Source organism: Heterodontus francisci, chromosome 13 (genome assembly GCF_036365525.1).
Source record: "Heterodontus francisci isolate sHetFra1 chromosome 13, sHetFra1.hap1, whole genome shotgun sequence".
NCBI classification, from domain to species: domain Eukaryota; kingdom Metazoa; phylum Chordata; class Chondrichthyes; order Heterodontiformes; family Heterodontidae; genus Heterodontus; species Heterodontus francisci.
This window is the reverse complement of record NC_090383.1, coordinates 5,967,106-5,991,492: the sequence shown is the minus strand read 5'-3', so window position 1 is coordinate 5,991,492 and position 24,387 is coordinate 5,967,106. Positions and strand designations below refer to the sequence as shown.

Below are 24,387 nucleotides of genomic sequence, written 5' to 3'. Positions count from 1 at the left end.
AAGCCAGGTAGAAAGTGATTAGGAACGGTGACCAAGGGATTGGGTGACGAGATGAATTGTAAGGAGGTTTTCAAAGGTGGAGAGAGAAGTGCAGAGATGGGGAGGTCTAAAGAGTAGAATCGGGACTGCTCAAGGATTTGGTTTCAGTGGTGGGTTAAAGGGAGGGAGTCAGTAGAGCAAATGGATGTATATGCTTACTTGTAATCATGTATATGTTCTATAAATCTAAACATTACCTTGTCTCTAGAGTCTCAACCTCGCTTAGAACTGGAGTAGTAAAAGTACAACAATGCTTTTATTAATTTTCATTTGATTTAGAAATTTAGCTTTGATTGGATCCTTGAACATAAATGGCAAATTTTGATTCTTGGAATATTCAAGAATTTAATTTAAAGGTTTGTGTTCGGAGAGAGGTATTGAATCACAGAGGAGTATAATTTTTCAATTCAGCAAAATTGCATTTAGCTTGCTGGCCATTATTCTATGAACAAAATTTATAAATGATCTCAGACTTGGCAGCTAGTTTGACTCCAGATTGCTGAAATGTGCTTCATTTCGAACCTATCTTAGGATATACGGAAAGCAGCTTCCCCGAATATAAGATGACGAGACTCAATGCAACTTTGGGAGGTGATCTAATTTCCAAGACTTTGGAGCTAAAACAGAGGAAGGATGGCAATGACAACAGTAAACAGGTAGAAAATACACAATTATACAATGCATGCTGTACAGTTTTGTACCCTTCAGGACTGGGAGAACAATCATTAACTTTTAATGGGTTGTTGTTATTCAAATATAGGAGAAGATGATGTATATTGAGAAATTAAAAAAAATCTTTATACATATTTACACACCATCAAACTTTAAAACACAGACCTCACATTTTACTCTTCATAGTTTTTGGCGATTGCCAGATAAAAGCTTTGTAATCTAATATTAAGAGGGCAAACCTGAATGAACCAATAAAACAGACATAGCTTAACCCACTTTAGTGGAAAATACCAGTATTGAATTTGTAATGATGGATATTTGATAACTGTACAAAACCAGTAAAACGACTGACTGTCATTGCAGACTGAAACTGCTCAAACCTCTTTCCTTGCCCAGTCAACTTTGTCCCTTATCCACCTGTTTCATTTCAGCTATCTTTACTTTTTCCTCTATCTCTGCTACTGATCACTCTTGACTGCTGTCTCACAATAACACAGAGCGAAGATAAAATAAAGTTCTCTTTGGAGAGGGTGCAGAGGAGATTTACTGGAATGGGGTACCAGGCACGAAGACTTCAGTTTTGTAGAGAGACTAGAGAAATTAGGGTTGTTCTCCTTGGAATAAAGAAGGTTAAGGGGGATTTCATAGAGGTGTTCATAATCAGGAAGGGTTTCGATAGAACAAATGCAGGAAACAGTTTCCAGTAGCAGAAGGGTCAGTAACCAGAAGATAGATTTAAGCTAATTGGTGAAAGAACCATGGCAACATAGAGTCATAGAGAGATACAGCATCAAAACAGGCCCTTCGGCCCACGCTGACCATCAACCACCCATTTATACTAATCCTACATTAATCTCATTTTCCCTCTCACATCCCCACAATTCTCCTACCACCTACCTACACTAGGGGCAATTTTTTTTTTACAATGACCAAGTTACCTATCAACCTGCAAGTCTTTGGCATGTGGGAGGAAACCCACAAAGTCACAGGGAGAACTTGCAAACTTCGCACAGGCAGTGCCCATAACTGAACCTGTGAGGCTATAGTGCTAACCACTGTGCCACTGCACCACCCGTAACATCTTGCACTCATCAGAACAATTTGCAAGAATACCAATAAAAGGGAAGCAACAAATTATCCATGGCAATGCCTATACCAATCAGAGTCCACTTGCCAACCAATCAGCACTCTCTTCTCATACAATATAAATTCATTGTTTCTCTTACATTGATATTCTTGCGAATTGTCCTGATGAATGCAAGACAAAAAGCTTTAACAAAATGTCTCTATTTTCATCAATATTCAAGTTCTGTATTACCAAATGACTATTTGAAAGAAAAATTGTGCAGTGAGTTGTTGTGATCTGGAATGCGCTGCCTGAAAGGGCAGTGGAAGTAGATTCAATAGTAACTTTCACAAGGGAATTGAATTACTTTGCAGCGCTATGGGAAAGGAGCAGGGTGAGTGGGACTAATTGGGTAGCTCTTTCAAAGAGCTGGCACAGGCATGATGGTGCTGTGCCATTCTATGATTCTATGTATCTTCTGTGTCAGTAACAGAAATAAAACTCTTTCACTGTTACTGAGAATGTAGGGGAAGTTCTGCTCCATCGTCATTGGCACAGTCTTCACATGATCTCCAGTCTCCAACTATCCTGCCCCCACACTCCAGCCATTGGATGCCCGATATTTACATACTCACGATGCCCACCTTCCCATGGCCAAATGGAAAGTGAACAGACTCCTCAGTAGCCAATTGGATGATTCTTAACTGACAGCCAAACAGCCATGGTCAATATTTCTATAACTAATGAACTATACAAAAAATCCATTTGCGGGAAAAGTTTGTTTGTGCCTTAATAACAGATATGTAGTTATGCAGAATATGTAGCAGGTGCAAGGAATGATCCCTGCACCTGAATAGTGAGGCCTGAGGCACGCCTAATAATATAACTTCCATTAGCATTCTAAGGTGTTGGCTATCAGACACTGTGCCTTTTACCACGTTTAAGTACGTTAGGTTGGACATTAACCATAAGATTTATTTTACTTGAGCAAATGAAAGTATCATTGCAATAAATAAATGACTTCAGATGTATTACTTTATAAATACTTTTTTGAGCCAAGAGATTACTCTTGGCAGTATTAGTGGCTAAATGCTTAGTTTCTTTGTATGGCATTTCCCTGTCCACTATTTTAACAGAGACATCAGTTCATTTATTGGAAACAAGCAAATAACTGTCAAAGTAACAGACAGGAATGTTCAATGAAAACATTAATCCATTAATATTGCCAACAATAATTTTGACATTGGTTCTTTATATTAAGTTGCTTCCAAATTTTGAAATGTTTTCATCAATAACAAAAAGAAATAGTTTGTCTAAAACAATGCTCTTAATTGTGTTATTACAATTGTATTTTACATGCTGTATTAACATATCAAAGGATATTCCATACGGAGACATAAAATGCTGTCTGTTTCTTGCGTTTTGTAGAAAACCGTTATAGTTTAGATTATTCTGTGTCACTTCCTGTCTACAAAACATTATTTCCTGTTCATAGAATCATAGAATGATACCGCTCAGCAGAAGGCCATTCGGCCCCTCGTGACTGTGCTAGCTTTTTGAAAGAGCTAACCAATTAGACTCACACTCCTGCTTTTTCTCTATAGCCTTGCAAATGTTTCCTTTTCAAGTATTTATCCAATTCCCTTTTGAAAGTTACTACTGAATCTGCTTTCACCGCCCTTTCAGGCAGCGCGTTCCAGATCACAACAATTCTCTGTGTTAAAAGATTCCTCCTCATCTTTCCCCTGATTCTTTAACCAATTATCTTAAACCTGTGTACTCTGGTTACTGATCCTTCTGCCGCTGGGAACAGTTTCTCCTTATTTACCCTATCAAAATCTTTCAAAATTTTGAACACCTTTATCACATTACTCTTCTGTCCTTTAATGAGAACAATCCCAGCTGCTTTAATCTCTCCACGCAACTGATATCCCACATCCCTGGTATCATTCTTGTAGTTTTATGCTTTTGAATCACCATTTCCCCATATAAATTCCTATGTCACCACATTTATAATTGAAACTGCCTATGTAAACCTGTCACACTGTAATTACACCCTCCTGCCACTCTTGGCTCTGTAACGCCATAGTTCTGGGTCCTTCAGCTCTTTTGCCTGTGCTACAAAAAAACCTCTATGATCCAACCAATTCTCTATCTGTACTTCCCCACTTGCAGTAAATTGTGCCAGTTAATTAGAAATAATGATGTGAAATCAAAGTATTGAACAAAAATAAGGACAGAATGTATGCCTTTAAAGTGGAGACTGAATTATGTCTTGGTACTCATGTCCAATTATTCCTGGCCTTCCTAACTGGCCCCCTCTTTCACTTGAAGACGATATGTGGTCTTGAGTCCTCGTTTGCAACACCATGGGAGATTGATTAATGGTAGCACTTAGTGTACATACTGTCTGTTTTTAACAAATGAGAAGATCGCAGTGGGCTGAATGATGCAAACAGCTTTTATCCCCAAAATAGGCTGATGAAAAGATGCAACAAAGGTCATTGAAATATCAGTCTCCATAAATCTCTATAGATATTAAATATCCACATTAAACATCCTACAAACTCAATCCTAGTGCTGTCCTACATATTCATGAAAAACAAAAATAATTGACTGACACACATATGTAACAATGAAGCAGAAGACCTAATCAATTTGTTTTCTTAATTTAAAAAAGCAAGGTTATTATACCAACATAATTGTAACTTAATGTGGGTTATTAAAAAGATATATTTCACACATAAATATAAACCAGTTTTGTGGCATAAAAGGAACAGACTTGCCTGTCATGTAATTTGCTTCACCCTCTCAAGCATAAGTCCTATTTCAAGCCTCAACCTCCTGTGATGCTGCACATGGGGAGACATAGAGTGATACAGCACTGAAACAGGCCCTTCAGCCCACCGAGTCTATGCTGACCATCAACCACCCATTTATACTAATTCTACATTAATTCCATACCACATCCCCACCTTCTCTCAATTCTCCTACCACCTACCTACACTAGGGGCAATTTACAATGGCCAATTTACCTATCAACCTGCAAGTCTTTAGCACGTGGGAGGAAACTGGAGCACCCAGCAGAAACCTACGCGGTCACAGGGAGAACTTGCAAACTCCACACAGGCAGTACCCAGAATCGAACCCGGGTCGCTGGAGCTGTGAGGCTGCGGTGCTAACCACTGAGCCACTGTGCCACCCTCAAGAGCACTCTTCAGGTCAAGCAAGGTTAGAAGGTAGAGGAATTATTGAACTAAGGTGGGGGAGAGGCGGATGGAGGAAGGAGTTGTGCAAGGAGAGCGGGGGCTGGGGAGATGGTGATGGGTGGGAGAATGAGTGAGATAATGTGAAGATTGCAAAAAATCTCAGTCGGGGGAGTGGGAGAAAGAGGCAAGGCCAAAAATTCAGATCAGCCAAGGAGGAAGGAGGTGGACGTGATGGGAAGCATAGGCTAGTAAGCTCTTTCTGCAGGGTAGTGGGCAGGGCTTATAAAAGCTCAAAAGCCACTCCAGTGTGGGAATCATGGGCAGACCCAGAAGGTAAACAGATGCGATAGGGAGTGAGCCAGGACAGTAACTCAGAAAGGAATGCACCTGACAGTTACTATAGAAATATTTCTGTGAGTGGGGAATGTCAGAAGCAAATCCACTTAGACAATCTAATCTTGAACATTATCATAGGCCTGATTTTTAGCCCCCGCCGGGGCCGGAACTGGAGGCAGGGGGCACTAAAAATCGTGCCGCTTATCTGCATGCCAGTTTCCTGGCTCCATCCGGCCCTGGGCCATTTTCACACAGATGGGATGAGGGGAGTGGCAGGACTGCCTGCCCGCAAGTGGCCGGTTGCCAATCAGGCTCATTAAGGGCCACTTAAGGCCAATTAAGGGAAGCCCTCCCTGATTGCCTGGGTGCAGCAGCAGCCACAGGCCACCCTGTAAAGGGGACCCTCCCATAGTTGTGGCCTGGCTCCAAGAGCCATTTTTTACTCAAACTTTGTGAAGCGCCCTCTCACTCACTTACCTTCCAATGCATCCTGATGCTGTTTTGATGGTGGAAGTCTTCTCATTGGCCCTCCAGCTTTGACAGCCCATTCACTGTCCTTAACTGGATGGTGAGCGCGCCCTCTAGCCATTAATTGACCGCTCCGAGGAAAACCAGAGTGAGTGACTGTTTCCTGCTCAGTGCGGGCTCCTGGCTCACATCTGGCAGATGGAGTATAATATGGGAAAATGTGAAGTTCATTTTGGCAGGAAGAATAAAAAAGCAGAGTATTACTTAAATGGAAAACGACTGCAGAATTCCAAGGTGCAGAGGGATCTTGGTGTTCTAGTGCATGAGTCACAAAAGGTTAGTATGCAGGAACAGCAAGTAATAAAGAAGGCTAATGGAATGCTATACTTTATTACACGAGGAATTGAAAATAAAAGTAAGGATGTTATGCTTCAGTTACACAGAGCATTGGTGAGACCACATCTCGAATACCATGTGCAGTTTTGGTCTCCTTATTTAAGGAAGGATGTAAATGCGTTGGAGGCAGTTCAGAGGAGGTTTACTAGATTGATACCTGGTATAAGCGGGTCGTCTTATGAGGAAAGGTTAGACAGACTGGGCTTGTTTTCAGTGGAGTTTAGTAGAGTGAGGGGAGACTTGATTGAAGTTTATAAGATCCTGAACGGTCTTGACAAGGTGGATGTGGAAAGGATGTTTCCTCTTGTGGGTGAGTTCAGAACTAGGGGGCACGGTTTTAAAATTAGGGGACGCCCTTTTAGGACAGAGATGAGGAGAAATTTTTTCTCTCAGAGGGTTGTGCAAATTTGGAACTCTCTGCCTCAGAAGGTGGTGGAGGCGGGGTCATTGAATATTTTTAAGGCGGAGGTAGACAGAGTTTTGTTAGGCAAGGGAATAAAAGGTTATCGGGGGTAGATAAGAGTGTGGAATTCGAGACATAAACAGATCAGCCATGATCTTATTGAATGGCAGAACAGGCTCGAGGGGCCGAATGGCCTACATCTGCCCCTAATTCGTATGTTGGTATTTCAGCTTGACAACAGGGTTCAGAAGCCTGCAGGGAAAATCCTACCTGTATCTTCCGCCTTATTCACCAACCCTGGAAATAAATTCCACTGCCTCCTCCCTCTTTATGTAATGGAGTTTCTTTCGCTACAATCAATCTTGTATTTGTGGCCTCTTGTTCTAGATTCCTCAGTTACTGGAACAATCTGCTTCTATTTGCTTTGTCCCATTCTTTCATAATTGGAGACACTTCACTCATGTCACCCATAATCTCTGCTCTTCCAATGAAAAAAGCACCAATTTGTCAAGTCTTTCGTTAGTGTTAGTCTTGGTGTCAGCTGTGGCTCAGTTGGTAGTGCTGTTGGAGTAGACCTTGAGTACAAAACCTAGGCTACCTTTCCAGTGGAGTACTGAGGAAGTGCTGTACTGTTAGAGGTCTCATCATTCAGATGAGATGTTAAACTGAGGCCCTGTCTGCTGTGTAAAAAATCCCATGGCTAATATTTCAAAGAAGAGCAGGGGTGGTGTCCAGGCCAATATTTATCCCTCAACCAACATCTCAAAAAACAGATGGTCTGGTTGTTATCACATTGCTGTTTGTGGGAGCTTGCTGTGCACAAATTGGCTGCTGTGTTTCCTGCATCATAACAGTGACAGCCCTTTGAATCTGTGTCCTCTGGTTACTGACCCTTCTGTCACTGGAAACAGTTCCTGGTACAGGTGACACCAATCATTTTTTTGGAACAATCTAGCTGATGAATTTGAAAAACACTGTCAGCAATGTTGCTGATTAATTCCTGAAGTCCTCCCTTGAGATGTTATTGATCAATTTCAGCAAAAGAACTATTCATCAGCATTTCGGCATTGCACAGGTCGGAAGGCGGACCTGCACAATCATTTTATGTTGCATAGTTGGGATGTTTGTCGTGTTTGCACCTCACAGGTCCTTTGTTACTTTGGTAGGTTTTATTCTTTTCCCAGTTCCTGGAAGAAGCTGTATGCCTGCACTGCTGTTTCCTAGTCTCTACTTTCAATATCTGATGGCTGTGATTGAAGAGATGAGATTGTTATAATATGATTGGAGTTCTGCAGTCAGATTGAGAGAATAATTACAGCATTCCCGGTTCATGGGAAGCATCTTTGTGATTATTCCTGACCTCCAGCTGACGCTAGTATGAAACTCCTTGTTTGTTTAGGTTGATTGATCTTCCAATTGCATAGAAATTGCCTGCTGCCATCATTTTGTCAAGTATATGACCTTCTTATATGCTTATAAGACATTTAAATCCAGCACAGACTGCATTTCATCCTATTTGCTTGAATAGGATTTAACCTTGGCAATTCCCCCCATGCATATCCCACTTGTGTATTTTTTTGCCACCTCTATGAAGAAACATGAAGAGTATGTGACATTAAGCAATAGGCTGTAAGTTTATGAATTATCTTGCACTCAACAATCTTTTCTTCCAAAAATACGTAGATGAAATTGTGTGCCAACAAATAATTGTGTCACAAGGGTGAAATATGAAAGTAAAACATCCTGAAATATTGTTAATCGGGAAACAAACGATCTCACCGTTAAAGCATCAATGAACATCGGGATCAGGAAAAATGTAAGAGGTCTAGTTCCTTGTCAGAAACTGGGACGTGCCCCTATATTAACAAAATGAGAAGCTGAACATATTTATTTGCCCATATTTTGGACATATTTTCTGTCTAATCTTCATACTAGTACCAAAGATTGCTTACATGTAGAACACAGTTTTAAAAAATTCATTCATGGGATGTGAGCATCGCTGACAAGGCCAGCATTTATTGCTCATCTCTAATTGTCCTCGAGGAGGTGGGGATGAGCCACCTTCTTGAACCTCTGCAGTCCGTGTGGTGTATGTACACACACAGTGCTGTTAGGGAGGGAGTTCAAGGATTTTGACCTAGTGACAGTGAAGGAACAGTGATATATTTCCAAGTCAGGATGGTGAGTGACTTAGAGGGGAACTTACAGGTGGTGATGTTCCCATGCGCCTGTTGCCCTTGTCCTTCTAGGTGGTAGAGGTCACAGGTTCAGAAGATGCTGTCGAAGGAGACTTGGTGAGTTGCTGCAGTACATCTTGTATATGGTACACACTGCTGCCATTGTGCACTGGTGCTGGAGGGAGTAAATGTTTAAGGTGGTGGATGTGGTGCCAATCAAGCGGGCTGCTTTGTCCTGGATGGTGTCGAGCTTCTTGAGTGTTGTTGGAGCTGCACCCATCCAGGCAAGTGGAGAGTAATCCATCACACTCCTGACTTGTGCCTTGTAGATGGTGGACAGGCTTTGGGGAATTAGGAGATGAATTACTCACCGTAGAATTCCCAGTCTCTGACCTGCTCTTGCAATCAGTAGTTCTCCGTGTTATGCTGTAAGTATGTTTTCAAAATGTTTTTGGTTACGAGTGACTCTGTACAAAAGCAACACGTTACAATAGGTTAAATTTAAATTGAAAATGTTCTGATATCTTTTCTGCTTAAAGGTGCCCGTGGCAGCTCCTGTGAATGACACCCATGTGACAAATGGATCAGGAAGGATAGATGCATCGAAAAGTGAGACATAATAATAATGTACTGTCTGTTGCCTCTTCCTCTATTTTGTTGTTTACACAGTTCTCTGTTGAGAAATTGAAAATACATTTCTGAAAATGTAATATCTCCAAATTTGCAGATGATACAAAACTGGGTGGGAGGGTGAGTTGTGAGGAGGATGCAGAGAGGCTTCAGCGTGATTTGGACAAGTTGAGTGAGTGGGCTAATGCATGGCAGATGCAGTATAATGTGGATAAATGTGAGGTTATTCACTTTGGTAGCAAAAACAGGAAGGCAGATTATTATGTGAATGGCTATAAACTGAGAGAGGGGAATATGCAGCGAGACCTGGGTGTTCTCGCACACCAGTCACTGAAGGTAAGCATGCAGGTGCAATAGGCAGTAAAAAAGGCAAATGGTATGTTGGCCTTCATAGTGAGAGGATTCGAGTACAGGAGCAGGGATGTCTTGCTGCAATTACACAGGGCCTTGGTGAGGCCACACCTGGAATATTGTGTGCAGTTTTGGTCTCCTTATCTGAGGAAGGATGTTCTTGCTATAGAGGGAGTGCAATGAAGGTTTACCAGACTGATTCCTGGGATGGCGGGACTGACATATGAGGAGAGATTGAGTCGGTTAGGATTATATTTGCTGGAGTTCAGAAGAGTGAGGGGGGGATCTCATAGAAACCTATAAAATTCTAACAGGACTTGACAGGGTAGATGCAGGAAGGATGTTCCCGATGGTGGGGGAGTCCAGAACCAGGGGTCATAGTCTAAGGATAGAGGGTAAACCTTTCAGGACTGAGATGAGGAAAAATTTCTTCACCCAGAGAGTGGTGAGCCTGTGGAATTCGCTACCACAGAAAGCAGTTGAGGCCAAAACATTGTATGTTTTCAAGAAGGAGTTAGATATATCTCTTGGGTCTAAAGGGATCAAAGGGGAGAAAGCGGGAAAAGGCTACTGAGTTGGATGATCAGCCATGATCATAATGAGTGGCGGAGCAGGCTCGAAGGGCCAAATGGCCTACTCCTGCTTCTATTTTCTACATTTCTATGAATTGTGTTCCATAAAGCAGGTAATATCAGTGGAGGGGAATCAATAGCATTTCTACTTTAGGCATCTAAGTCTGTTTTTTCCTTTGAGGTGTTCCATTTTAGAACAGATTTTGGGAAATAAAAAAAAACATTTTCAGGGACTACAGCCTCCAAAGCTCTGGACCTGAATTATCCTCCCAAAACTAACAGTCGCGAAAAATTACATTTGCAGCATCTTTAACACAGAAATAGTCCCAGGGTACTCTTGAGAGGCATCAACTGATAAAAACAGATGCCAAACCAAGGGAAGGGTGACCATAAGCTTGGGAAAAGAGATATACTTTAAGGAGGGTCTCAAAGTAAAAAAGTGAGATAGAGAGCCTCTGTCTTTGGTCCCTGTCACAAACACCATTTCCATCCCTCTCCCTGGCAACTGTCTGAGGCTGACCCGGATGGTTCACAACTTTGCTGTCATATTTGACCCCAAGATGAGCTTCTGACCACACATCTGCACCATCACCAAGACCCGCCTATTTCCACCTCTGTAACCTCACCCGACTTCGCCCCCTCTCTGCTCATCTGCTGTTGAAACCCTAATCCATGCCTTTGTTACCTCTAGACTTGACTATTCCAACACATTTCTGGTTGGCCTGCCACATTCTACTCTCCCTAAACTTCAGGTCATCCAAAATTCTGCTGCCCATGTCCTAACTCGCACCAAGTTCCATTCACCCACCAACCTTGTACTCATTGACCAAATTGGCTCCTGCTTAAACGATGTGTTGATTTTAAAATTCGCAACCTCATTTTCAAATCCCTCCATGGTCTTGCCCCTCCCTATCTCTGCAATCTCCACCAGCCCGCAACCCTCCGAGATCTCTGTGCTCCTCCAATTCTGGCCTCTTGTGCATCCATGATTTTAATCGCTCCACCATTGGTGGCTGTCCTTCAGCTGCCACAGCCTTAGGCACTGGAATTCCCTCCCTAAACCTCTCTGCCTCTAATACAGTCCTTAAGACCTATCTCCTTGACCAAGCATTTGATTATCTGCCCTAATACATCCTTGTATGGCTCAGTGTCAAATTTTGTTTCATAATGCTCCTCTGAAATACCTTGGGACATTTTACTATGTTAAGGTGCTATATAAATGCAAGTAATTGTTGTTGAAGGTTGGAGACTTTTAGGAGAGAGAATTCCAGAGCTTTGGGCCTAGTTGACTGAAGACACAGAGTATAGGATGGGATTATTTTTGCTGGTAGTTTTATTCAGTTCTACTTTTAACTGGAGACATGATTGAAAATACCTCCATTCTTATGGTATGAAGAAGAGGGAGATGATTGCAGGCCTTTACATTCAAGTTTCAAAGAACTTGTCTTTTCTTTACACACTTGTACCTGTTCGCAGACCAAGAAACTCTTACTTAGATTTCTCTCGGTGTCAGTGTTTCAGAGAGTATGCTCGATCCTGGAGATTACTGTGAAAGTATCTCAACCCTGGCTGAATTCCTGCAGCCCACTTCTACCAGGAGAGCAGCAATATCTTCATCAGTCAAGGTCACCACTGCCTTGAATGTCTTTGCATCTTGTTCCTTCCAGGCAGCATCAGGTGACCTTTGCCACATTAGTCAGGCAGCTGCTCACCACTGCAACAAGAAGGTCACTGATGGTCTAGTCAGGAGGGCTGTGCAATCCATAATCCTATTTAATGGAGCCAGTCAAACAAAGTGAGTGAGTTCTATCTTCTAGCCAGTTTCCCAGTAACAATAACAACTTGCATATTTACGGCACCATTAATGTCATAGCACATCTCAGGTGCTTCACAGGAGCGATTATCAAACAAACTTTGACACAGAGCCAGAGAAAGAGATATTAGGAGAGCTGAGTTAGGTTTTAATGAGCGTCTTAAAGTAGGAGAGAGATGGAGTGAGGCAGAGAGGTTTAGGGAGGGAACTCCAGAGCTTAAGGCCTAGGCAGCTGAAGAGCAATTCATGTGCCATTCAAAGCCTTCTAGAACAACTCCCTTAATAATATGAATAGGAAAGGCTTCTATTCTGTCCAGCTAGTGTGCAATGCCTGTCACCTTATCCAGCACACCACTACCAGAAACCCAGGATGCTGCTCTGATGCTTTTACCAAGCAACATTCCACTGTACCAGCCCTTTTGACTCTGATGGTTGTTTGGTGATCAGGACTATCCCCTCCAATCTTGTCTGATGACTCCTTTAACACTTCAGTGGACAGAGGGGGGCTGGGGGGACAATGGACACAAGGAGGCTCATCCCACGACAGGAAGTGTTACAGAGCATATGCAAATAAGGGGCCTAATGCCTGTTTGAGGTCCTCACTGCAAGAATGGTTTACCCTGAGTGCTCCTCCTGGCTCCACAAAAATACTGCAGGCAGCTACTGACCCAGACCCAATCCCCCTCCCACTCCCCTGACACAGGAGCCACCCCAGGGCTGCTTTGGAATCACTGCTGGTTTGTTCTAGTGCCCCTGAGGGAAATTGGCCTGTCCTTAGTCGGAGCAATAGGCAGCAAGCATTTGCTTCTGTTTGCTAAGGTAAACATTACAGACTCCAGACTTCAAGAAATTCAAGCACTCGTCGAGCACAGATACTCACTTCTTAGCATTATTGATTTCACAGAAGAAAAGTTACAAAGACAGCCTGCATTGGCAGGCCTGGAAATGAATTTGCACTGTGGGAGGCTGATGTAGTAGAGCTGTAGGAGTCTGGAAATATTGCTTTTAGTAATAGAGGGAAGCATAGAACCAGCACAAGTGCACTTCTCATTAGAAGAGCCTTTCAGTTTATAGGGACAATGCCATCTATTTATTTCTATGTATTCTATGTATTGTGCTGGCCTATCCTCTGCTCCTCTGCTTATTTTCTTCCAAGTTCATCCTGTGCCAGTAGCAAAACAAATGGCAGAATAATGACTCAAATGCTCCCGGCTCATTTGTCATGACCTACATATTGAGATTGTTTTTCCAATTGACATTCAAGTTTGACTATCTATGTCTCTCGTTTACAAAGAAGCTGCAGGGAAACTGGATACAGGGTGGATGTTCCATTAGGTCTATTTTCAGGGCTAAAATGGGTGTTACGCCCCAACCAGAAGGCCTGAGGCTAGCCCAAAATTGGGCCTCATTAACATTATTCAGTCAAGCTGTTGCACAGACAGAAGAATGGAAAGGGGGCCGATTACAGAACGGTAGTGGCCTTAAGGAGTGCTGTGGAGCCGGCAGAGGCAGTCCTCATCTACTTCCTAGCTCCACATCAAATCTATTTAGCAAAACAACTCAACTCTTGGTGGTGGCTGGATACTGGACCACATCCGGGCCCAAGGCTTAAAGCAGCCCAGCTTCCCTGAGATATCCGAAAACAACCAAGGAGGCCCCTCATTAGCATATGCGAGGTGCCTAATGTTTGTTTTAGGCGGTCACCTCAGATAGTTTAAAAATGGCCCAGCCTAGTATTGGGTCTGACATCTCTCAGTAACATAGGAACAGGAGTAGGCCATTGTACCCCTCAAGTCTGTTCCACCATTCAATGAGTTCATGGCTGATCTGTACCCTATCTCCATTCACCTGCCTTGCCTCCATATCCCTTAATACCCTAAAATCTACCAATCTCAGATTAGAAATGATTAATCTAGCCTCGCATCTACTGCCTTTCTGTGGTGAAGGATTCCCACCCTTCTACCATCCTTTGCATGAAGGATCCTGCAGTCCTTAAGGTACGGGAGTTTGATCCCAAAATTGGCACTTGTTGCACCTGATCTATGCCCTAAAATGGGCTCATTAAGGTTCATTTAATACCCCTGTATGTTTTGTTGAGGGTCCATGCTCCTCCAGAAGATAAAAACAAAGATCAAATGTGCTGGAAATAGAAACTGAAAATTCTAGTAATTGAGTAGGTCAGTCAGTGTCTGGAAAGTGTGCAGAAGTATTAATGTGTTGGATGAAGAACCTTCATTGGAATTAAAAAGGGAATATAATGCAAACCCACGCAGTGAGAAGTGCTTTTGCTAACTTCCCAGCCGAGCTCCATGATTCATTGGCAAGTGGCACTAAGTAGTTAATGGAAAAATTAATGGGGAGAAAAGAAGAACTTATTTTTGGTCATTTTTTATAAGTTCCTTGACTGTTTTTCGAACAGATTTACTCAGCTTCCTCCTGCAAATGCTCCAGTAAAGAGTTGTTAAATCTCCAAGCTAATGAAAACATGAGGGGCTAGAAATTCATCACGGACAATGACCACAGGATAGGCCGTACGTACCAGCTGCCTGTTCCACACAAAGTCAGATATTTAATTACATTGGCTGCAGTGAAACAGCCATGTGCACTGACAGCAATGAGGCTTTGGGGACCCTCGTTTGCTCCCAAAGTCAGGGCGCCGAAGCAAGTAGGAAAATCCAGCCCGTCATTTAGTGCAGCAAGAAGTTAAAGATAGTTGGCTAAATGTTGTAACCTAGTAACTCATGCAGAATGTGCGGTAATATTTTCTTACACTGGGAGAAACACTTTGTAACGTAACTCAGTCCACAGCGGATGTTAACAATTGCCTACGGTCATTTTTAAAAATTAACACATCATCTATTTTCAGAGTCACCGATGAATTGTGGTACATTTGTTCCTTTGCCTTTGAGCGTGTAATTTTCAGTGTTCTTGCTGAAAGGTATGACAGATCCATTAGAAATCAGTTAACTCTGCCAACATAACTGTAGGACGATAAAAAGGAAACAATGTTGTCAGACCACGAGGGCTGAATAATATAATTGAATTGCCCTCCTGAACAACTGCTGGAAGTAGCAACATATATCTTTTGGTATTTTCTCATTACTTGTGGCTGGAGTCTCAAAATTATTGACCTCTGCAGTTGTGTGCCATCCATTTAGGGCATAGCCCCTGGAGGGGCTACAGACGGATTTTTATCCCCATAAGATACGTTTGTTTTTTTCTGGAAGCTGGTGGTCTTAAGAACATAAGAAATAGGTGTCATTCGGCCCCTTAAGCCTGCTCCGCCATCTAATAGGATCATGGCTGATCTTCTACCTCCATTTCACCTTCCCGCCCTATCCCTGTATCCCATTGTGTCCAAAATTCTATCAGTCCCCTTCTTGAACATACTCAATGACGAAGCATCCAAAGCTCTTTGGGGGTAGAGAATGCCAAAGATTCACAACCCTGTGAGTGAAGAAATTTCGCCTCGTCTTAGTTCTAAATGGCCGACCCCTTATCCTGAGACTGTGATCCCTAGTTCTAGATTCTCCAGCCAGGGGCAAACAGTCTCTCAGCATCTAACCTGTCAAACTCTTTAAGAATGTGATTCATTTCAATGAAATCACCTCTCACTTTTCTAAACTCCAGAGAACAGAGGCCCATTCTACACAATAGACCTTCTACATGAGAGTTAAGCCAGCCCTGCACTGCAAATGTTTTGAAATGGTTAGCTTGAAGTGATGAAGAATGTTTGAGAGAACGTTTGAATGCCTTCTAGAATTCACAAGGGCTTTAATGGGTTAGAATGAGTTGGATCATGGAAAGGTTTGCTTACAGCCGTCAGAGAAATAACCCACGTCAGTCTCTGATGTTAAAGTAACCTACTTAAATGTTCTTTTAAAAAGCAAATTAAGTTAATCTCTTACGAAATAGCCCAGTCACACATTGTAGGACAGAAATCTCGTCAGTGATTTACTATGCAAAATGCTTAATGTGTTTGACCCAAATTCTATTCTGCTACCATTGGAAATGCTAACCTATTTATATTTTAATAGATTTCTGCCTCTGTTAAAATAGCAGAGTGAGGAATTAGGCACCGATTTGTTTTGTGTTTGAAGGATAATGTCAATAGTGTTTTTTACCCTTAGTTTCACTTTTTAAAAAGTACTTCTGTCCTCTTTTGCTATGCAGATTTAAATAGTTTGTGCACAAGCAAAAATCTTTCGTCAAGTGTTCTGAATTACGAGTTCAATTATTAAAAATTATGAATTTTCCTCAACTTTATTTCAATTCTATACAGTGAATTTTCTTTAACACCCTCCCTTCCCCCCCCATTGTCAGATGCCAGACAGGCTCAGCCTACTGAAGATGTGCTGCACATCTGAACATAAGGACAATAAGAAATAGGAGCTGGAATAGACCATTCAGCCCCTCAAGCCTACTCCACCATTCACCAAGATAATGGCTGATCTACCTCAACTCCTCAATCCTGCACTATCCTCATGTCCCTTAATCCACTTAGTACCCAAAAATCAGTCAACCTCTTCTTGAATATACTCAACAACTAAGCATCCACAGCCCTCTGGAGTAGAGAATTCCAATGATTGACAACCCACTGAATGAGGAACTTTTTCCTCACCTCAGTCCTAAATGGCCGACCCCTTATTCTGAGACTGTGACCCCGTGTTCTAGATCCCCCAGCCAGGGGGGAAACATTTTCTCAGCATCTGCCCTGTCGAGCTCCTTAAGAATTTTAGATGTTTCAATGCAATCACCTCTCATTCTTCTAAACTCCAGGGAATAAAGTTCTAGTCTACTCGATCTCTCCTCATAGGACAATCCCTTCATACAAGGAATCAGTCCAGTGAACCTTTGCTACTCTCCCTCTAGGGTATGAATGTCCTCCCTTAAGTAAGGAGACCAAAACTGCACACAGTACTCCAGCTGTGGCCTCACCAATGCCCTGTCCAGGCCCTGAATGGAACTGAGTGCCCAGATTCCCTGACCTAAAGTGAGGCCTTGGTGCTATTCAGGCTCAGGCCTATCCCATGGCAGGTGAGCAAACACCTAAAGGCCTTAAATATGAGAGAGTCACTAATAAATCCAATGTGGAATTCAAAAGAAACTTTAAAATAAAAGCAAAATACTGCAGCTGTTGGAAATCTGAAATAAAAACAAAAAGTGCTGGAAACTGATGAAAGGTCACTGACCTATGCTTTTCTCTCCACAGATGCTGCCAGACCTGCTGAGTATTTCCAGCACTTTTTGTTTTTATTTCAGATTTCCAGCATTTGCAATGTTTTGCTTTTATTAAATCATATCTGACAATGCATGTCAAGACTAAAACAGTGATTTCTACATTACAGTTTACTGCAGTGGGCTTCATTTCATTATAAATGTGATATTCCCTGAGCAAGAAGTTATATATGTACAACAAACTATACACACTACTTTCTCGAATCTTTCTAAGAGTTCACTACATGTGTTCTCCCTGAACAGTTTTCTTCAAATCCAACAAAAGTAGCTGATGAAGTGACTAGACATAAATTCGATGCATAGATCAATCAGAGAAGAGATCACGTTTTTATTACATGTTGTGCTGATGAGAAGAGAGCCCTTGAAGACACGTATTAGGCTGCTTTATCACTGACAGACAGTAATTGTCACAGTTCAGTTTCTTGCTGTCAAAGTTGCATGTGGACACAATCTATCTTAAGTCCCACTCCAGAGACTTGAGTGCAACATCTTAGCTGATATGTCCAGTGCAGTACTAAAGGAGTGCCGCACTGCCGGAGGTGCCGTCTTTCAGATGAGGTGTTAAATCGAGGCCCCGTCTGTCTAGTCAGGTGGCCATTAAAGATCCCGTAGCACTTTTTGGAAGAAGAGCAGGGGAGTTCTCCCCGGTGTCCTGGCCAATAGTTATCACTCATTCAACATCACAAAAACAGATTTACTGGTCATTATCACATTGTTGTTTGTGGAAGCTTGCTGTGTGCAAATTGGTTACCACATTTCCGACATTACGACAGTGACTACACTTCAAAAGTACTTCATTGGCTGTAAGGCACTTTGTGACATCCAGAGTTTGTGAAAGGCGCTATATAAAAGCAAGTATTTCTTTTCAAAATCATACGTAGGTTTAGTCCCTGTTGCATCACAGGTTCACAAAAATCTGTATCCCTGTAGAGCTGGAGAGGAACATTCGAGATGATAGACCCCCTTCCTATATCAACCAGCTTCTTACTAACCTCCACCGTTCCTACTACCTTTTCACCAATGCATAATACCTCACCCTACACTGGCCCTCTCCATGTACAATTGTCTTTCCTCATGATGTGTGTATCTGTGTTTCTGCTTGCTTCAGATCAGCTGGTGATGAATTTACTTATTTATGATCTTCAGCTTTCCTTGCTGTATGAGGAGGGCAGGTAGAACATCATGAACACATAAACACACTTTTATTGGGAACTTTATTGTTCTTACAACAACAACAACAACTTGTAAAGAGATGGGTTGTAAAGGAGGAGAGAGAGAGAGATAGAGAGGTTTAGGGAGGGAATTCCAGAGCTTGGGGCCTAGGTAACTGAAGGCACGGCTGCCAATGGTGGAGCGATGAAATTCAGGAATTGGAGGAGTGCCGATATTTCAGAGGGTTGCAGGGCTGGAGGAGATTACAGAGATAGGGAGGGGGTGAATTTGGAGGGATTTGAAAGCAAGGATGAGAATTTTAAAATTGAGGCGTCGTTGGACTGTGAGCCAATATAGGTCAGTGAGCACAGAGTGTTGGGTGAATGGGACTTGGTGCGAGTTAGGACACAGGCAGCAGAGCTATCGATGAGTTTATGGAAGGTGGAAGATGGGAAGTCAGACAGGAATGCATTGGTATAGTCAAGTCCAGAGGTAACAAAGGCATGGGTGAGGATTTCCACAGCAGATGAGCTGAGGCATTAGCACAGGAGGGTGATGCACTATTATGTCCTTTGCATAGTCTGCATGGGTGTACTAATGCAACATTTCATTTACATTATGAAATATATGATTAATAGGGTTGCTACCACTGATAATGGGTGCAATAGCATGGTGGTTATGTTACTGGGCTAGTAATCTAGAGACTTGGACTAGTGATCTGGAGACACAAGTTAAAATCTCACTATGGCAGCTGAGGAATTTAAATTCAATTAATTAAATAAATCTGGAATTAAAAAGCTAGTATTGGTAATGCTGACCACGAAACTGCCAGATTGTTGTAATAAAGCCATCGGGTTCACTAATACCCTTTAGAGAAGGAAATCTGCCATCCTTACCTGGTCTGGCCTACATGTGACTCCAGACCCACAGCAATGTGGTTGTCTCTTAACTGCCCTCTGAAATGGCCCAGTGAGCCACTCAGTTGTATTCAAGAGACAGCTCACACCAGCTTCTTGAGGGCAATTAGGGATGGGCAATAAATGCTGGCCTTGCCAGTGACACTCACATCCCATGAATGATTGTTTTTAATCTACACATTCCTCTAATTTCTCCAGCCCCTACCCTCTCCTGACTCCTCCCTTCCTCTCAAACAAATTGAGTGCTCAGATATATTGACTTAGTTTATTGGGCTCACTACATGAAACGCTCCTAATTAAGTTAAAAGTTTCAGTAACTGTTGTATGTTTGGTTTGTCTGCTGCCACCTTAAAAAATTAGCTAGTCAAGCTTAGAGAGATTACTGAGTCTTCCATACTTTGAACATGAACTCTTTATTACATTCTAAATATGTCACCAGTCTGTGTGACTCCTCTGAAGCCACACTGCATCTCCCTCCAGTCTCTCTCACATGGTGACATCATGGTGGGAGACATTCCTTACACTGTCTCAATCATTAACCCTTTCAGACCCTTATACTAGAGTAACCCAAGGTAACACAAAGTTGGTTAATAAGTAGGGAACATGTGAGAGATGTATCGTCACCAAAAATCTGATTGTGACCCTTTGTTGCCTATTTTTCCAGTACTTGCAGGGCCTGAAACTAAAGTGAACTTTTCCTCTTTCATTGTGCCATTTTGCATAAGTATTTCACATTCCACGGCTGTATTAACAGACACTGGTTAAGTAGTTTGAGCAGTGTTAAAAACAGCATTATTTTTTAATTGCTTAGGAAGTTACCTTCTCATGAAGCATGTTTCAAATCTGCACATTCCTGAAGTTACGAGCGAATAATGGACAAACCCAAAACACTGCGGATGCTGAAAATCTGAAATAAAAACAGGAAATGCTGGAAATACTCAGCTGGTCAGGCGGCATCTGTGGCGAGAGAGACAGAGTTAATGTTTTAGGTCAATGACCTTTTGTCAGCGTTCTGAAACGTTAACTCTGTTTCTTTCTCCACAGATGAATAATGGCCATTTCACTCACTTTGTGAAGAGAGAAAACAATCTAGTCAAGCCTCGGTTTTGCTGATAATAGTTTTATTTTAGATTTTGAAGAATAAACGTATCATCCGTTTTGTCTTCACTATCCTAATTACATATTTTCCTGACTCCAGAATGATTGCCCAGCTGTCTTATATGAACACATGAAACATGACAGCAAGAAAAATGATGGGGAGGAATTGATTTTGATCTCAAGCGATGGTGCTGGCAAGCTAATTATTCTGCTGTGTGTTAAAAATGTTGAACTAGTCTTAATTTTGAGCCTTTTGGCAACACGGCAAAATACCATAACGTTTCTGAAGTGGTTTCATAAATCGTGCATACACACTTGGAAAGTTTCTCATGCTTATATCTGAAACAAATCCAACTGGAAAGAAGTCATTTGCTTGAGTTAAAATTTCACAGACCCTTGGACTACATGTAGCAACTTAAACTTAGGTTTCATTAAAAATAGGATTGGACAAAGAGCGTTTGTGTGTTAGCTGTGCTTCGGTGAGATGAAGCATGCACAAGCTTAAAAGGACTCGAATTTCCGAATAGAAGTGGTTGTCAGTGGTATGATGCAGTCAGTGGGTGGGTACAGTTTTTGCTTGTACAAAGGGCAGTGAATTTGCTGAAAGTGAGCCTTTCCCCCAGCATTCTACTACTTCTTTACTAGCAGCTGGTACTGATTATCAGATAGTTTATGTTCTTGACTATTGCAGATTTTTCCTCTAGGTGTGTGTTCCAAGTATCTTACCTGTACCCGGGAGTTCTGTTGAGTGTCAATGTCAGCAAGGATAGAATTCGTCATGGAATGGTGAAGGGTTCTTTGTTATAAATAGGTTAACTCCTCTGTATTATACATCCAATGTCACTTCCAATGAATAATGCAGAAAGTGGTGATAATGAGTGGGAAATCAACAAACTGACTGGTGAAGAACTTCCTGCTGCACTCCCCTGGAGTTTTGTCAATTTTGATAATTGTGGTGGAAAATTGAGGCCAGGGTGTGCAGAATAATATATGATCACAAAGTATATTGTATGGTATGCACATATTGGTGTGAAGTGCATTTTCTTGATAAAACAATTGCAATTACTATATTACCAGCCATGTGATGTCATATTACTTCAACAACAACAATAACAACTTGCATTTATATAGCACCTTTGATGTAATAAACTGTCCCAAGGCGCTTTACAAGAGCCATTGTCAAACAAATTTTGACACCAAGTCATATAAGCAGATATTCGGACAGGTGACCAAAGGCTTGGTCAAAGAGGTAGGTTTTAAGGAGTGTCTTAAAGGAGGAGAGAGAGATGGGGATACTTAGGGAAGGAATTCCAGTTTTAGGCAGCTGATGGCATAGCTGCCAATGGTGGAATAATTAAAACGTAATACTTCATATTAATTCAGTGATCCTTTTCCCAATACCCCAACACACTCAATGTGCCTGTTTTGTAAGAGCAAAAAAAATGGATTTTAGAGTTCCAGTTATAATATAAGGAATAATTATTGTTAGGAGCATGTTAAAAGCTTTGCTACAGTTTATGCCTTTATCAGAATTGCTTGATTGAATTACTGCATTGTAACTCACTGTTGGCATTATCATGCATTAACATTCACCCAGAACTGTGTCCCCAGACATTAGAAGGCAGCTCACGTTCACAGAGAAATGCAGTTTAACAAAATGGCAATCAGAAGAAAATCGATTTGCAGGAACAACCAATTTTATCACTGTCTCTGTGTGATCACCTGAGGTAAATGTGCTGAAAGAGTTCATCGTAGTGGCTAGCAATCTCAGAAACAATGGTCTGCATTTTAAAAGCCCACCGCTAAAATAGGCGGCAGGCAAACAAAATTGCGGCCCGCACACACAAGGGCCAGAATTATACGGTGGGCGGACGGGAGCCAGCCTCCGATGTAAAAGTCGGTGCTGAACCCGCTTCCACCTCGCCTGGGGATCCGTTCCATATTTTACGGGCCCCTGGGCTTTAATTGTTCTGAGGCGGGACTTCCACCTGCTTGAGAGAGGAAGTCCCGCCTCATTTAGCTGCCGGCCAATCAGCGGGCCGGCAGCTCTTAGTCCCAGCAGCGTCACTGAGAGCGATGGCCACTGCTGGGACTGCAGCCCAGCTGGCATAGAAGATGCTTGGGAGTCGGGAAGGCAGGTAAGATTTGGTTGCCTTGCCGGGGGTAATCGGTCAGGTTCCAGTGAGGCAAGGGTGATCGTATGGGGGGAACGGGGGCGTGTTGGGTCTTGGGGGTGGTTGGTGTAGCGGGGGCGGCCCTCCATCGGGCATCCTGTGCCCACCGCCTTTGTTCGGCGGAGAGTTTCATTTGTTGACTTTTTAAAATTAAAATAAAACCACCCAGGGCCCCACCCCGAGAAGATCGGAAGCCGCCTACTTTTCCCAGGCAGCTTCTCCAGGCTCCAGGACGCCTGTTTCCGCGCGTAAAATCCACGTGGGCGAAGACCCTTAAGTGGCCACTTAAGGACCTTGATTGGCCTGGGGTGGGTGGGCTGTTTTTCGCCCCCCTCCCCCGCTCTGCGTAAAGGGGGACGGAGGTGGGAGCGGGTCAGGAAAGCCTCCCGGAGCCTCCCGCTCCATTTTATGCCACCCTCCCACCGCCATCTGGCTCGTTGGGGTGGTGTAAAATTCCGGTGAGGCTCATGTCGCGGACATGGAAGGGTGGGCAATGGCGCCCCCAGCAATGGCGTCTGGCGCCGGTGTGCAGACACCAGCGCCATTTTTAAAGGGCTTTGAGCCCTAAATGACAGGTTGAATTTTTAAAGTCACAGTCCATTTAAAAATATTGAAAATAATTTTAAAACTCTTTGCATCCACTCTCCCACCCCCCTCAATGCCTTACATTTAATGCCTTGCCCATTCACCCCCCCAAATACTTACCTTGACTACATGACCTTCGTCCCCTCCCCAAAGTTCACGAATCTAATCCTCAACCCCTTTCCATCATCCCCCTAACCAATCCAAACATTTGACCCCACTCCTCCTTACCACACTAAGAAAATCACCTCCTCCCCCCTCTCCACAGGTTTCGCACCTCGTTTCCCCGAACGGGGATTCGAAGGCGAGGCATTGCCGGCCACTGGAATGAAGATCTCAACCTGCTGGCAGAATCACAGCGGCCAGCATGTTAATGAAAGGTAAGTGCTCATTTGCATATTGTCGCCGAGCAGCGGGGGGGGTGGGGAGGCACCTACGAGGCCTCGCCGCTGCCGTCGAGATTGGGACGGGCCCTGCTGGCAGCGAGGTGAGTGGAGGGCCTCATCCATAGTGATCATCATCCCCCCCGCCACCGTTCCCGGCGTCGGAGACCCTATAAAATCCAGCCCAATGACAATCAACTTGTTTTCACAGAGATGCTGACTATAGCATAGCCGAATCATCACATCACCTGAAACCCCAGTAGAAGTCTTGTCCTTGTGCTGTTTTTTGCTGTAAAATTTCTTCTCAGCATAAATGCAAATATGCAAACACATCAGAAGGTGATTTGCTAATGAGAGGTTCTGTAGTTACATTCCGTAATGCAAACCATAATTGCAGCCATTTTGCTGAAAATTGAGCAACATTAATGAATAAAGCTCGTATTTGCTGAATGTGTGGAATTCACTACCCCAGAGTGCGGTGGATGCCGGGACATTGGGTAAATTTAAGGAGGAGATAGACAGATTTTTAATTAGTAATGGGTTGAAGGGTTATGGAGAACGGGCAGGAAAGTGGAGTTGAGGCCAAGATGAGATCAGCCATGATCGTATTGAATGGTGGAGCAGGCTCGAGGGGCTGACTTGCCTACTCCTGCTCCTAGTTCTTATGTTCTTATGTATTTTCTCAATGTACTAAAGCATTATTTGAAAATT

At 42.8% G+C, this 24,387-nt stretch overlaps 1 protein-coding gene across 3 annotated transcripts in view; it reads left to right on the top strand.

Annotated features, from left to right (window-relative positions):
• LOC137376202 (uncharacterized) overlaps positions 1-24,387 on the top strand; it is a 175,401-nt gene that overhangs the window by 119,981 nt on the left and 31,033 nt on the right. For all 3 annotated transcript variants that reach the window (XM_068044301.1, XM_068044300.1, XM_068044299.1), the window contains 2 exons: positions 571-695; positions 9,306-9,375. In XM_068044301.1, coding sequence (XP_067900402.1) covers positions 571-695; positions 9,306-9,375 — 195 coding nt within the window. The remainder of the gene's footprint in view (positions 1-570; positions 696-9,305; positions 9,376-24,387) is intronic.